Here is a 16,733-nt window from a genome sequence, read left to right as displayed (position 1 = left end):
CTGAAATCCAAGCCTAAAGTGGCCAAATCGGCTGATAAGCCACCTTACTTGATAATTATGATTATTTAGTAGGTAATACTGGATGTACTGCACACATGCTCACAGAAATGGCTACAGTTACACAGAACTATGTGTAGAGTTACACAACATTACATGTTCTTCACAAGATTGCCAGTATAAGCAAAAGCCCTCATTCTGCTAGCATGCATTCTGACACACAGAAACCCAGTCGCCAAGTGCATTTCAGAGTTCTGCTTACTTAATAAATGAAAACAGCTACAGACATGCGGACCTTAACACAGTGACATCAGCGTGTTTGAAAAGCTGCATTTTGCCCGTCCACATGAAAGCACTGAAAACAGAGTTTTTAAAAATCACCACCCTGGAAAGCATTTTCAAAAATCATAAACACACTTGAAAATGGAAATTCCATTTAAACGGACACATGTACTACTTATATAAACCCAAGTACTTCTGTGGGGCAACAAACGTTTGTTCATAAAGTTAAATGCTAACACACAGTTGCCAGCTATGCACACTGGACATGCTAGAGATTGTGATTTGGCAGAGCTTTAAGGCGACAGTATCGGATTTAACTCCAGATGCGATTCAATTAAGCTTCCAACTGCTCTGAATTGCTTGCTAGCAAGTGAGTCCTCAGGCGCATCCATTACTGAGAATAACAAGAGAATGCTGGCTAGCTAGCTGTCCAGAACCATAAGAAAATTATTCAGAAAGCACCAGGTGATAAAGCTGGCTTAGCTGAATTTAATGCAAGCTCCAGTATAATGCGGTTTCAAGCAACTTAAAAACCTTCATCTCTCCCTGTTCACTGACTAGAGTTCACCAAAAAGTTTTCATTTTTAAGACAATGATTAAAAAAATGTTTTTCCTCCACTTTCCTGCTCACTGCTGTTCATAGAGAGCAAGCAAGTTGTTCAGGGCAGGACCTCTATTTAGCATTTTAATCAAATTGGCTATAAAAATATTCCTCAGTGATGGTTTTTCCTTTCCTTGTAGTATTATGTCTTAAAAAGTACAATACCAATAATAATAAATGCAACAACAAGAACAAAAAGATTTTCCCATTCAGTGGTCAAAGTAAAACAAGTCAAGCGTTTTGCATTCTTATAGAATATTTGAATATTCAAGATAATAATATCTGACAGTTCAATACTATATGCAAAGATTAAAAAATGTTTAGTCGTTTCAGATCAACTACAATGTACATCATTTGCTGGGTGTTACTGATTGTTTTGAAAGAACTGTTCAAAATACATCAAAAATAATAAACATTACTTTCTTTCCTGAAAACCTGGGTTCTAGAGGTTTAATGATACATAAGCTTCGGAATATGATATGTCTTGTGAAACATCACAGAGAAACAGAGAGCTGACAAAGAACAGGAATGTTACAACAGATATAGTTTCAGGTTTGATAGGATTTTAAGTTGTGAGGTCAGGATTTGCAGATCTTAAATTATATACTCCACAGGTTGGTTTGGCTCACATAAATAAAGGTTCTTCAACAGAACTTTGTCAGTGACTACTGTGGCACCCTCAAACAAAACAAACCCCAAAAATCACAACCCCTAAAATTCATAAACAGCAGAAAAAAACAGTCCAGTCATCTAAGTGTGGGTGTGTCCACAGCGTAAGCCCCACCCTTTCAGCATCTTTAACGTGATAGGATGAAACCAAATGGCTGATTTTGTTAACTGATAGTGAGAAGAGAATTGAAATTGTTACACTCTTGGTGGTATCCGCTGGTGTAAATGTTTACAATGCCGTGTAAGGTCCTTTTGGTGTCATTTTATAAGAGGCAGAACAGAACAAAACAGTCCACAACCTCTGGTTTGTAAAACACTCTTAACATAGATGACCTGAAAGCACAGGTTTATTAAGTTTATTAATGCAAACCTCAATATCAATAAATAATGTGATACTACGATGTATTGGGGAATTACCATGATACTGAATTCTATCAACATCGCACAGCACTACAATGATTCCAGCAATTAATGCTAGCCCAGTGCACATGTGGAACAAGATGCAAGATGATTGACCAGGAGTGAGCGAGAGTGAAAAAGTAAGAGTGCAAAAGAGAGAGAGAGAGAGAGAGAGAGAGAGAGAGAGAGAGAGAGAGAGAGAGAGAGAGAAAGAGAAAGCGATATGCAGAGTTACAAAGTTGACTGGTTTCCCCTTAGGCACTGTCATGATCTGTCAAGTGAAAGACAGACTCAAACTACAGAGAAAAAAAAGTGTCCATCCACACTCTTTTATTACTCTTCACTTGCTGAGAGGGACTCATGTTGTGGCTTGACCTGCTCAGAGGGAGGTGAAATTGGTTTGCAAACAGGTTGGATCTACATAAATGAGGCTGAAAAGCAGTGGCCTACTTGGAGACCAGTGCGATGGAGACCCCTCACACAACTATTAAATACTGTGCATATTGAATCTCAATTAGTCAATACACAGGCTACAGTATTCTACAAACTCACCAAACCACCTATATATATAAATTATGTGTACAGCGTAGAAGACCAGTTTCCCAGACCCAGATTAACCTTAAATCAAAACTAAAAAAGATTTTCCAATAGCGATTCACCATTGGCATTGCAGTTAAGTACAAGACTAGGCAAAATCCATGTCTGGGAAACTGGCCCAGTCTGTGCTAATGAAATCCTCAGATATGGTAAATATGCACTGTCATTCAAGCAAACATTTGGCCTTAGGGCCAGTTTCCCAGATTCAGAATAAGCCTAAGTCTAGATTTAAAAGAATTTCCAAAGGTGATTCACCACTGGTGCTGCTTCCTTAGTCCAAGATTAGGCTTAATCTATGTCCACGAAACTCGCACGTAGGGTTAAAGTCTCTATAGTGCTCAAGTTTCTTGTAAATTCCACCGATTTTATTCGCTCCTCCTCATCAGTTGCTGCGAAATGTAGCTACAGTTATGTTATTGCTGCTGCCGCTGTTGTTGCGTCATCTTGTGCAAACTGAGTAAACCGAGCTGCATAAAAGCAACGTTAGCGACGACATGAGCCTGACTGAATTAAGTTAGAAAACTGAACTGATACAGCCCGAGCGGAGACCTGTAAGAATGCACATTCAAACTAAAATACAAAACAGGCTTAAGTCAATAAATGTGCCAGCCTTTTCCTATTTAAAGTAGAAACGTAGTTACAGCCAGTAAATAGCTAGTTCGCTAAGGCAAATAGCGTAAACACCGACCTACGTTTTACCCAGTAACTTGCACGGCTAGCTATCAGCTAGCCGGTTAAAGTACCAGCTATCTAGGCTACCATGCTACGAACTGTTAACAGTATATACATCTGGCTAGCCGGTGAAGGAATAACCTTACACTAAATTTGGCTGCTTCATGTCCACCTTGAGGAGGGTAAACAACCAGCTTAGCCTCCTACCAACTCCACCACTCTTTAACACTAAGCTTCTTGAAAGTGAAATAGCTCACCAGTGTCAGTAAGTGAACATTTTCGTTCAAGGAAACACGAGAAGCAGTAATCACTCTGTCTCTCGGAGCTTAAACTCACTGTTTTTTTTCCATACAAAAACACTGAACTGAAACAAGAGGCTGAAGTTTGCTTCCTATTCTCCAGCTTCTGATTCGAATGTTCCGTTCCACCTTAAATGGTGCAGCAGTTACAATCTGGTCCTTGCATTTAAGGTGGAGCGGAAAATTCCAATAAGAGGCTGGCGAAGAAGAAGCTAACTTCAGCTTCGCGAACTGAACCGCAGCTGCCGTTAACAAGTCTCTCAGGTCAAATGTACAATCCGTCTGGCCGTAACGCATCAGCTTTTCGCTAAAACGACCAGAGAATAATTCATCTCAGAACGACACTCACCTCGTTGACTGAGCGATCGGCCGGCTAACTCGTAATGTTTTCCCCTCGGTGTTATTCTGCCCGAGCTTCTCGCTGGATGGAGGTGCAGTGATGTCCCAGGAATAATGAGCGCAGGGCTAGCGGACAGACAGCCGTGCAGCCGAACTGGGTCAGTGCTCCAGTGTCAGTCCAGCACCAGCTCACAGGAGGGAGGACACGAACATCCACAGATGACTCGGCCGAGCTCTGACACAGCTCGAGCAGTGTTTTTCTCCTCTGTGTTTCTGCAGCGCCCAGGCTGTCCTCCACCATCAAATCTGGGGGTTCTCACTCTCCCGTTTCGCAGCCATCTTCTCTCAGGCACACACCCACACGCAGGGGACGTGCTGACGTCTTGAAGCGCGCTGCTCAGGACTCACTGAGCCGCAGGACGCACACTGCCGCCTAGCGGAGGAAAATAGAAACAGCACTCCGGCCCTGCAAACATTTAATGCCTCTAATACAGCGGTGCCACTGTGACTTCAGGTTTTCATTCCAACAGAGTAAGAGATCACATGATCAACTGTTTGAAAAATGATCAATGGATTACACAAGCTGAATCAGGTGTGCTCCTGCTTGTTTGGAATGACAACCTGCCACCACATCGGCCCTTTGTGGATAAGATTGAACACAGCTACCTATAGCATATTTTTAACCCATTCACAGTGAAAAAGAATAGCTGGTCATTCAAAGACAAAACAGTATCCAAATAAAGCTTCTTATTTGAGATTTGTCACTCTTTCACCATTATCAGCATTGCACATAAAACCTCAGAAGGCATGTAGGTTCAATGCTGTTTTTGCATAGCAAATAAAATGGCTATATCTGCAATGTAGACATTGTGACCCCTAATTCCTATCACCACCTTTGTAAATAAATCTGAGTCAGTTTCTCTACAATGCTCCATTTCACATTAAACTACTCCGAATTACATTTTTACATCTCAACCATTAAATTATGCAGTGGATGGTGAATAGGTGGAATTGCCCTCTAACACTTTTGTAAGAGCAGAAGGCGAAACACATTTTCTCTTTAAAGGCACTATACACTCACTGGCAACTTTATTAGGTACCCTGTAACTACATGCATTGTCCATTTTATCAGCCCCACTTACCACATAGGACTGTAGTCCATCTGTTTCTCTGCATACTTAGGCCTACCTTGTTGGTCCACCTTGTAGATCGCTCATCTGCTCGTCTGTTTGCGCTGGTCATCCTCTAGTCCTTCATCTGTGGTCAGTTTTTGACTAGATACTCTTGGTTGGATATATACATATATTTTACCCAAATAATACCTGCTCTGTGTTGGTCCTGTGGGGGTCCTGACTACTGATGAATAGAGTTAATGGGTGCTAAGAAATTATACGGAGGAACAGATGGACTACATAATTATCTCCATATAGATAGACTTGATCAAATGGACAATGAGTGTAGATTGTAAGTAGTTTGATATAAATTATTATTTTAAGTATGAAAAGGTCCATCTCCAAAGATTTGAGTGCTTCCATGGAGAAGCTCCCTTCTCCCACACCATTGCTTGTGGACAGTGCAGAAGGCAGTGAACCTTGGAACAGCATGTATCTGTAGAAATTTTCTAGGCACTTACTGTGTTGTCTAGTCTGACTTTCTCATCAGGACACAACCCTTGACTGTGAAATAAAAACACTGCTTTGGCTGATCTCACCTTGGTTATAACCAGGTGGAGTGGCAGCTTAATGGCACCTTCAAAAACCAAAAGAAATAAACAGACCAATAATAATAATAATAATAATAATAATAATAAAATCTCTGTTGTAAATGGCATTTCAGGCACAGAAAACATACACTACCATGTTCTTTTAGTGCTGGATTATTACAGACCCCCTTATATAGGAGGCAAGTATTCATAGTAGAAAAGTCTGATGACAGATTGGAGGGTTGGTGAGGCCATCTGTGCTGCTCTGATTGCCTCTCATGAGGGTTCTGTTCTTATTGGTATATGCTCTGAGTCAGTGTGAGGAATCAGCTCACCTGTGGAACCATTGGGGAACTGACGCTACGGCAACCAACATCGCCTGCGCTGCACAGGTGAGCCTGCTTGTTTTTATGTAGAGGGACTTATGAGGCTAAACAATGAGTATGTTTGGTCTCCTGCTAGAAGAAAACATACACATATACCATACTGACTGCTTTAGAATGATGAATTTGTGTACATGTATGAGAGAATGCTCTTAATGTCTTTTTTTAGGATCATGCTCCTCAATCAGATCTATCCGTACTGATTGGTATTGGTACTCTACTGTAAGCTAGAATGAATCGTTGGACTAAACTTCTTAACTGGCATCGCATGCACAAGGATGGCGAAGTGCAAGAAGAGAAAGCACAAGGTCAGGGAGAAGAGAAGAAGAAAGACGAGAAGGAAAAAATCAAGTAAGTGTTCTTGAGATGGCATCAAATTACATTTCACTTTTAAAAAGAGCATATAAAGCATCTGGCAATTCCAGGCATCCACTCCTCATTTTTAGGTTTTCCATGTGATTACTGACAAAATAGATCTTAAGATGTAATAAACATAGCAAATTAAGGAATGTTTTTATCTGTTTTAACACACACACACACATATATTTATGTAATATATATATATATATATATATATATATATATATATATATATATATATATATATATATATACATATAGCATATACATTGATATATACATATATCAAATGTACTCAGTCAGTCAAGATATGTTTGATGCCTGAGGTACACTGCAGCTACAAGGCTAATTTATCTACCAAGCAAAGGAAGCTTAAAAGCATCTATTAGCAGCATGCTCACTGAATGCATGCATGCAGATCACAGTATGTCATACAGTTTCAGAAACCACATAAGCAAATTTCAGACTTGGCAAGGATATAAACTTTATGAGATATTTTATGAAAAATATGCTTGTTATTTCATCTATTTGTTTTAGGGCTGGCCCAAACAGCATTTTACAGGCTTTGAAAGCAGCAACAACAATTACAATAAAATGTCTTTTTCAACCCAGGAGCATGGACACCACAGTATGTTTGTTACTGCAGTCCAAAATCTATCCAGTAGGTGACAACAGGCTGAAGCCCAATTGCTTGTGCATTGTGTGTTGTAATAGAAACTACGATGATAACCCTCTCATTAAAATAACTTTTATGAGTTTAACCTATTAGTTTTACTTAGCACCATCATGATTTTAGTTTTAGGTACTTGCTTTTTTTATTATTTTATTGAATTATTTTATTTGTCTAGTTCCCCATTTCTTAGTCATGCAAAACAGCAGTGAGGGCAACACGCAGACCTAGGTGAGATTGAGGAGCCTTTGGAGCTTGTCTGAACATGAGAAAGACCAACCTGGAAGCAGCACAGCTGAAACCCCGCTTGGTTGATCCAGACTGTCTTCCTGAACACAACAGTGAGCTCAAAGGACACGTTGCAAGGCAAAGGGACTGCTGGAACTGTTGTCCCATGCACCCCCAGAGAACACGGCTCTCAGTCTGTGGCCCAAACAAACTCTTCAGCTAACCTTACCCTTTCACCATACACCTCTGTCTGGGAGCACCATGAGACTCTGAGCACCCTGGTTAGCTTTGCTGAGACTACAGGTCCTCTGATAAGTCTCATTAAACATACATATTTGAGCTGATCCATCAAACTCGTAGTGTCTTTGTGGTGTACTAATTTCTTACAAAAAAATTTGCACTGAGCAAAAAAAAAGTGTTCCCACACATAATTATTCTTGTAGCTTCAGTGGTGGCATGGAAAGCTGTGGAGTTTTTACATTGACTTGACAAGTGTCTAGCATAAATTTACAACATATTCAATTAAACCAGCTAAAATTTCTTTATTTTAACTATATAAATGTTTCCTATTTTAGAGCTAACTGTTCCTTTTAAGGGCGTTTGCCGATGAAACGTGTTGTAGTTTAGGTTAACACTGTTGTTGCTTGAAAAAAAGAACACTAGAGCATCAAATACCATCATAATGAACAAATTCTCGAGTATTGAAATTATTTGGCCCAGCCCTTATTTAATTATCTATCTTACCAAAATGTCTATCTGGTTTCTAACTAACAGTTTTCTTTCTCTCTGTCTCTCTCTTGCTGTCTCTCTCTCAGTTGGAGAGAGTGGGTGATTGATCCATCTGGAGAGTTTTACTATGGCTGGTTGCAAGTCATGATCTTTCCTGTCATCTATAACTGGGTTATTATTATCCTGAGGTGGGAGGAAATTATTTGCAGATCAGTTTTTAAAGAGAAATCTTACTTAATATTTAATGCCTTGCAAGCTTTATTTGAAAGTGTAAACCAACCGACATGCAGATTTCTGTTAAAAATGTAAGCAAAAACAAACATGTCTGTAATTGTCTAAAACTCTTGTCATCTTTGTAAAGGGCCTGTTTTTATGAGGTTGCGCAGACATATCTGGCAGTTTGGCTCACCTTAGACTACGTCTCTGACCTGGTCTACATAGCTGACATTGTTATCAAAGTCCATACTGGTAAGTGCAACTGTGTCAAAAAAATGAAAGTGTTATGAAATATTATCACAAGGTTTATGTAGGTCAAATCCATCTAAAAAACTAAGTAAACCTATGTCTATCTATCTAAAAGTGAAGTAAACAATATCATTTGAAAACAGTCAAAAACTAAAACTCTGTTAGTTACAGTGAAAATGTCATTTGCATTATTTTTAAGCATATCATCATTAAGTAATCCTGCTTAAAGGGGTAGATTGGCAAAAAAAAAATCAAATTGCCCAATTTTCCGCTTACCCCAATGTAGTTGATTAGCTGCAAGGCTAACATTGTTATCAAACACAAGAACTCATTAGTCACCCAAATAGCCTGTAAAAAAAACACTAAAATGTCTCTTAACCTGCTCAAACCACGTTCAGGTCTCCATTAAGGTCATGCTGACTTGCTGTTGTGGTTTAGAGTACAGTAGAAGTTATTGTGAACTAGAAAAAATAAACAAAACTTCACCATTATGGGCAGCAGTTTCAGACAACCACAAGAGCTGGTTTCAAAAGGAGGACTGATTTTGGACCGTATTCACTATGGTCATTGACACAAATACTGATTGTAGATCAGTCCTTCTACTTCTGAGTTTTTTTGTGAACACAGAACCTGTTGTCTAAAGTGGCTGTGTGCAGTTTTGTTCATTTTCATAGTTTACAATAACCCATCCTGAGGTCAGGGCTCTGTGCAGGCCACTAGAGTTCCTCCACAGCACATCTTTATGGACCTCGTTTTGTGGCTGAACTATTGTTGCTCCTAGATTCTTCCATTTCATAATCATCGCACTTACATTTGAACTGGGGTAGATCTAGCAGAGCAGAAATTTCATAAAATAACTTGTGGCAAAGGTGGTATCCTATGACAGCGACATGTTTAAAGTCACTGAGCTCTTCAGGACAACCCATTATACTGCCAATGTTTGTCTATGGAGACTGCATGGCTATATGCATGCTTTTATTTATCTGTTAACAATGTGTGTGGCTGAAACAATAATAATAACTCGTCCACATACTTTTGGCCATAATGTAATTTACAAGACAGCCAAATCTGTAAATTGTAATCTTTTTCGTACAATGTATGGCGATTACTATTATTAACACTATCCTAAGATGATTATCAATATAATATGTGGCTAACCAGTGTTCATCACTTTGCTACTGTCCATAAGCACAGCACAGTAGCTGGGTGTGTTGCTGAATAGGTTGTTGGGTTGATCTGTTTTGTGGTCCACAGGGTTCATGGAGCAGGGTATTCTTGTTCGTGATCAGTCTCGTCTGAAAAAACGCTACCTACGATCGTCTCGTTTCCTGTGGGACATGGCCTCCCTGCTGCCCACTGACCTGCTTTACCTGCAGCTGGGCATCCACACGCCCCTGGTCAGGGTAAACCGTTTCCTGCGGACAGCCCGCCTGTCAGAGGCTTTGGACCGTATGGAGACTCGAACGGCCTACCCTAACGTCTTCCGCATCTCCAAACTCATGATCCTCATTTTCATCCTCATCCACTGGAACGCATGCATCTATTTCTCGCTCTCCAACTACATCGGCTTTGGTGTTGACGAATGGGTCTACCCCAACATCTCGGATCCTGAGTTTGCTTCCATGAGACGTCAGTACTTCTATTCCTTCTGGTTCTCCACTCTGATCCTCACTACAGTGGGGGACACACCTCAGCCACAACGTGAGGAGGAGTACCTTTTCATGATCGCCGACCTGCTGATCGCAGTGTTGGTGTTTGCCTCTGTTGTGGGGAATGTGAGCAACGTGATCATGAACCTGCAGAACCGAGACAACGTGTTTTTCCCCAATCACGAGCTGGTGAAGGGCTACCTGCACAGCCGGAGAATCACCAAAGAGCTGCAGGGCCGTGTTAACAGCTGGTACCAACATCTACACATCAATAAGTGCGTCTTCTTGTTTATAGTTTTAACACTCATGTTTGAGGCCGGATTCTGCTGCATTGTGCTAGAACTTTTGGGGACATAATATGGTCTTTATCAAAGCCATTTCAGAGAAAAAGCTAATACAGAGCCAAAGAATTCTGGGAGATTAAGGAACAGTTAATTTCTCTAGACCTTTGCCACAAAATGTCATGATTTTTGACTGATCCCCTTTAAAGGAAAAGTTTTCAGAGATTTGGCACAAAAATGACCTCCCATAAGCTTCAATGATGCATCCAAGAACACAGCAAAGTTGATTTTAGAAACGCTGCTAATGTTGTAGTGCAATATTCTCCAGTAGTCACATTGATATTATTATTGTCTTACAGTAAGAAATGAATAATGATAAAGAAACAAACAAATGCAAATGCAACTGACCTGGGGCTGTTTTACTCAGGCAGAGAAATACAGGAAATCAAATCCAGTACAGCCAGAACAGTCCTACAAGCTATCAGGCTAATGATTCTATACCAAAATGTCAATATTTTAAAATTTTTGTTAACTTTTAATCACAGTGAGTCACACAATTACATATGCAAGCAATGTTGCTGCACTATTTTATACTTGTGGTAGCACTAGACCATTTCATTGTGTTCTTCCTGTGCATTTTCTTGCCCTGAAACCAACAGGGAGCCATTTTAGCACATTTTCTTATTTGAAAAGCATACATTTTACAAAAAACAAAAATCTGAAAGCTGGGAATTGACATTTTCTGAGGAAAAATGCTGAACTGTATCTGAATGGGTGGGGTTTATCTTTTATCACTTAACATATCATATGCAGTATCTCAACATATTCTATGAGTGTCATTTTGTGGAGCTGGAATGTTTTAGTAACCACTCATTTCTTCACTGGAACAGAAAGATCACAAGGGAGAATGAAATCCTCCAGCAGCTGCCTGTCACGCTGCAGACGGCCATCACTGTGAGCGTGCACCTGCCCACGCTTTCCAAAGTGACTATTTTCCAGAACTGTGAGAGCAGCCTGCTGGAGGAGCTGGTGCTCAAACTCAATCCACAGGTCAGAGAGCAAGGGTCAAGTGGTCAGAGATCAAAGGCTAATGTCATGTGTTACAACGCATCTGCTGTCCTCTCTCTAGGTCTACAGCCCAGGAGAGTATGTGTGTAGGAAAGGAGATGTGGGCCATGAGATGTATATCATTAAAGAGGGAAAGCTGGCTGTTGTGGCAGATGATGGGGTCACTCAGTTTGCTGTGCTGGGTGAAGGGAACTTTTTTGGCGAGATCAGCATCCTGAACATCAAAGGTAGAAACATCCACTACTCAACATATTAAAGTTTAAGTTACATTACACAAGTGTTACCCCAATGACAACTATAATTTACATTCATGCTGAGTCTGTGCAGGTATAGTCTGTAGATTGTGAGGCACTCAGAGTTGACACCTGGGGTGTTTCTACACTGTTGGATATACTGGGGTGCACAAAGAATTAAGTGGGGCATGGTTCAAGCTCTTTACCTGTTAGTTGTAGGACCTTGAAGCTGCATTTTTTCATTTATTTCATATGTTCTAACCAGGAAAAGTTGTCCAACCAACAGTAATTATAAGCTTTCTTTTGTGCCAAAGTACTGGTGTTGATACTGGGATGGAAGTAGCTTTGAAGAAGTGTCTTTATTCTTCCAAATCATTTTTGGAACATATTTTCTTATGTTGCACACTTCTTCTCCCAATTATCTTTGCACTCCTTCTCTATCCACTCTTTTTCCTTTTTCCGATTCGCCTTTCACTCCATCTCCATGTTCTGATTGCCCTTTCATTCCTTCTCAGTGTTGCAATTTTCCTTCAACTCCTTCTCCCTGTCCTGATTCCTTTTCCACTCCTGCTCCCTGTTTTGATTCTCTTTCTACTATTTCTCCTTGTTCCAAATCTTCTTTCACTCCTTCTCCCTGTTCTGATTGTCCATTCACTCTATCTTAATGTTGCAATGCTCCTTCCACTCCTTCTTCTTGTTCTGCTTCTCCTTCCACTCCTTGTCCCTGTTCCGGTTCTCCTTGCACTCCTTCGCCCTGTTCCGATTCTCCTTCAACGCCTTCTCCCTTTCCGAATCTCCTTCCACTCTTTCTTGCTCTGATTCTCCTTTCAGGCTTTTTCTCTGCTCCAGTTCACCTTTCAGTCCTTCTCCTTGTCTGGTTCTCTTTGACTGCCTCTCCCTGTTACGATTGTCCCTTTACTCCTTTCCCTATTCTGGTTGTTCTTTCACTCTCTCTCCCTGTTTTCATTCTCTTTCCACTCCGTCTCCTTGTTCTGATTCTCCTTCCACTCTTTCACTTTGTTGCAATTCTCTTTCTACTCCTTCTCCCTGCGTGGACTTTCTTTCCCTTCCTTGTCACTATTTTGAAACTCCTTTCACTGTTTCACCTTGTTCCAATCCTATTTTCACCATTTCTCCCTGTTCTGATTCTCCTTCCACCCCTTCTCCCTGTTCTGATTCTCCTTCCACCCCTTCTCCCTGTTCTGATTCTCCTTCCACTCCTCTCCCTGTTCTCATTCTCCTTCCACTCCTCTCCCTATCCTGATTCTCCTTCCACTCCTTCTCCCTGTTCTCATTCTTCTTCCACTCCTTTCCCTATTCTGATTCTCCTTCCACTCCTTCTCCCTGTACTGATTGCCCTTTCATTCCTTCTCAATGTTGCAATTCTCCTTCCACTCCTTCACCATGTTCGGACTCTCTTTCTACTCCTTCTCCGTTTTGTTTCTCCTTTTGCTCTTTCTCTTTCTTCCAGTTCTACTTTCACTCCTTCTCCCTGTTCTGATTGTCCTTTCACTTCTTCTACCCATTGCAATTCTCTTTCCACCCCTTCTCCCTGTTCCAGTTATCCTTCTACCCCTTGTCTGTGTTCCAATTTCCCTTTGACTCCTTCTTTTTGTCCTGATTCTCCTTTCCTTCTCATTCCTTCTCACTCTTCCAGTTCTCCTTTCAGTCTTTCTTTTTGTCTAATTCTCCTTCTGCTCCATTCTGATTGTCTTTCCAAAATTCTTCCTATTCTGATTCTCGTTTTACTCCTTCTCTTTCTTCTGATTCTCCGTTCAGTCTTTCTCCCTTTTTCAGTTCTCCTTCCACTCCTTCTCCCTGCACCGATTCTCCTTCTGCCCCTTCTCCGTTCTGATTGTCCTTTCACTCCTTCTCAATGTTGCGATTCTTCATCCACTCCTTCTCTATGTTCTGATTCTCTTTTCACTCCTTCCACTTCTTTTGTTTCACTTTTTAGTCTTTCTCCCAGTTCCAGTTCTCCTTACAGTCTTTCTCCTTGCCCACTTCTCCTTTCACTGCTTGTCCCTGTTCTGCATTTTGTTTAGTCCAAAAACATCAGCAAATTCACTGTGACAACTGCTGTGGTGAGTAAAATAGTAGCCAGCCAACGCTGGAGTAGCCAGCCAACATGGAACCCCCTGAATACCAGGGGGGTATTTCACATACCGATTGCTAGTATTCTAGTTTCTGTACATATAAAGCACCCTACCTTACCTTCAGACTAGTGGTCTCTAAATCCCTCATGTCTGAGTATCACTGCTTTTTACATTCTATAAGCTTGTAACTGCTAATATATGTGTTGTTACTTGTGTTGTTCTGCATTGTAGTTAGTGACAACAGTATGGCATCAAGGGTCACAAATTTCCTGAAAGTTTAAAAGAAAAATAAGAAACTATATAAAGTTGTACAAATATCATTGGCTAAGGGAGCTGCTGGTTAGCCCCCTGGCCCAACTTTGGCCAGCTTTGTTTTAAAGCAGTGGTCATCACCCTAGTCCTGGATATCTACCTTCCTGTGGAATCTAGTTCCAATTGCAATCTGCCACATTCAGCTAATTAACTTCTTCAGAGGTCCTTGATTGGCTGGATTAGATGCATTGGCATTAGGTAAGGAGGAGGCAGCATGTTAGATGCAGGTTGGAACTAAACTCTGCAGGAAAATAGATCTTCAGGAGGACAGTTGGTGACCACTGTTTTAAAGTATTAGTGTAGGTGTTGAAAGCCTTCATGTTACTCATTTTGAAAAGAGAAACTGGTACTGATCATTCCTATTGCATACATCCCACTTGACCACACCCTCCTCTGATGTTTTCCAGGCAACAAATCGGGAAACCGGCGCACAGCCAACATCCGCAGCATCGGTCACTCTGACCTGTTCAGCCTGTCCAAAGAGGACCTGACAGACACACTGTCTGAGTTTCCGGCTGCCAAGCGCCTGCTGGAGGAGAAGGGCCGTCAGATCCTGACCAAGATGGGCATGCTGGAAAAGACGGACGAAGGCGAGGAGGAGAAAGAGAAGACAGAGGACAAGGTGACGCGTTTGGAGGGCAGCCTGGAGGAGCTGCAGACCAAACTAGCCCGACTGATGGCTGAGCTGGAGTCCAGCGCCCGAAAGATGACGAGGCGTGTGGAGCACCTGGAGCTGCAGACGGAGGGCTGGGAGGGCATAGTGGCTGAAGGAGCCTGGAGCGAAACGGAGGAGGGAGAGAGAGAGAGGGAGGTCGGGGATGGAGAGGGGGAAAAGGAGGAGGAGCCAGAGGGAGAGCGGGGAGAGGGGGATGGGGGAGAAGAAGAGGAGGGAGTGGGGAAGGATGTAAAAGAGAAAAAGTGATGGAGAAAGAAGGCATGTAAAGAATGGGAAAAACTTATTATATTAAATCATGAGCTACAATACTAAACTTAATCACATGCCGGCACTTGCATGTAGGGATTACTTTTATTTTTTTTTTTGCAGGTTTAACTACTTTTTTTGTCTTTTACTATGATTGTCTTTTCACTGATTTAAATATATGTGGTTATCTTATGACATATATTATCATATACATATAGATATCACTGCTCCATATACATATCTCCATTTTTGACGTTTTTTCAGTTTTTTGACATAATTTGAACATAACTGTTACCCTTTACGTTGTATGTAAATTTCATGATGAATGGACTAAAAGAAATGACCAAAAATGACTTGGAAAAAAAGTCTGGTTCCATTGACTTACATTAAAAGTAAAGTAGGTTTTTTTCCTTCTCCTGTAAAGTTACCATTTTGGAGATATGAGGTTTTTTCCGACAACAGCGATATATTTCATACATATAGTATCTTTTCTGTGTTTTAAGTCTGCCTTAAAACTGTCCTGCAGTGATCATTAAAGTTGAATTGAATTGAAGAGAACTATAGTGATATATATATATTGAATCAAGAGTTTGGAATCACTAATCATATTAAAAATTGTGATCTTACTCAATAACTTACACAATATATAACACAGAGACATTTTGGCACTTCTAAATGTCTCACAGCTTTCTCAGTCATTTTAGAAAGCTACTATAAACTATATATACTAAACTTTTTAGAGCTTCAAGCTAATCATTGAATCTTATGTCAGCTGATCATAGAGAAAGAAAACAGTCTGGCACCTACAGTGATTGAGCAGAGGTCTTTAAATCCAAGCCTTGAATCCAGTTTCCATTTCTGTGTTTTGTAATTACTGGCAGTTAACTGAACTGTTGAAGTAAATGATTAGCCAGCGAGTGTCATACCTACCAGTGACTGTGCAATCCAGGACAGGAAACTGGATTCAAAGTCTGGATTTGAGGACCTCTGGCTTAGAACCCTGTGAAGCCCACTAACAGTGCAACAACCTCCTTTGGACACTAGGTGGCAGCAAATATTTTCTTCTGTTCTATGTATATTGAAGATGGCCAACACAAACAAATCATCATCAACAAACACCAGCTGGAGCTTAAAGGGAGGGGTTTCTGGTAAAGAAACTGGCCTTAGTGGCCAGTATCTGTATACAGTGATCTCTTGGATAGTAGGACTTGAGAGTGGCTGAACAGATGGATGGATCTTTAATGTATATGTACATAAACATTCAATGAATAAACATCAAAGATCATTTTAAATTGTAGTGTACAATTTCAATCCCTATGTATCAATGATCATTCCACCTGTATCAGTGTTTATTCAGTATATATCAATGTTCATTCAATATATTTCAAAGTTCACTGTATATATATCGATGTTCATTCAATATATATCAAAGTTTGTTATATATACAGTTCTTTTGGTGAATTAGCTTAAATCCTACATTTAATCGAAGTAAATGTATTCTAAGATAAAAAATCCTTCATCAAGAAATTATTTTTATAACCAAATCACATTTGCCACTATTATTAGCACCCCTGCATTTAATACTTTGAACAATCTTTCTTTGCCAATATAACAGCTATTAGTCTTCTCCTATAACATCTTATAAGGTTGAAGAACACAGAGCAGGGAATTTGAAGCCATTCCTCTTTACAGAATCTATCCTGATCGTCCAGAGTTGTAGGTCCTTTCTTGTGCACTGTCCTCCTTAACTCACCTCACAGGTTTTGTACGGGGTTTAGAT

The 16,733-nt window shown here is 40.5% G+C and overlaps 2 protein-coding genes across 3 annotated transcripts in view; one reads left to right on the top strand and one right to left on the bottom strand.

The window, feature by feature from the left end:
- The window catches only part of fam160a2 (family with sequence similarity 160 member A2), a 49,788-nt gene extending 45,578 nt beyond the window's left edge, over positions 1-4,210 (bottom strand). For both annotated transcript variants that reach the window (XM_036573382.1, XM_036573409.1), the window contains exon 1: positions 3,866-4,210. The gene's annotated coding sequence lies outside the window, so the exon portion shown is untranslated. The remainder of the gene's footprint in view (positions 1-3,865) is intronic.
- Positions 4,211-5,729: 1,519 nt separating this feature from the next.
- On the top strand, positions 5,730-15,181 carry cnga4 (cyclic nucleotide gated channel subunit alpha 4). Its single transcript, XM_036573515.1, has 8 exons — positions 5,730-5,949; positions 6,110-6,291; positions 8,014-8,115; positions 8,289-8,395; positions 9,647-10,316; positions 11,213-11,372; positions 11,452-11,617; positions 14,439-15,181. Exons 2-8 carry the CDS (start codon positions 6,173-6,175, stop codon positions 14,951-14,953), a joined length of 1,839 nt encoding a protein of 612 aa, XP_036429408.1. The 5' UTR covers positions 5,730-5,949; positions 6,110-6,172; the 3' UTR covers positions 14,954-15,181.
- The last annotated feature ends 1,552 nt before the right edge of the window (positions 15,182-16,733 follow it).

Source organism: Colossoma macropomum, unplaced genomic scaffold (genome assembly GCF_904425465.1).
Source record: "Colossoma macropomum unplaced genomic scaffold, Colossoma_macropomum, whole genome shotgun sequence".
In the NCBI taxonomy this organism is placed as follows: domain Eukaryota; kingdom Metazoa; phylum Chordata; class Actinopteri; order Characiformes; family Serrasalmidae; genus Colossoma; species Colossoma macropomum.
The sequence above is the reverse complement of the archived record's forward strand: the minus strand, read 5'-3'. Positions and strand labels throughout refer to the sequence as shown.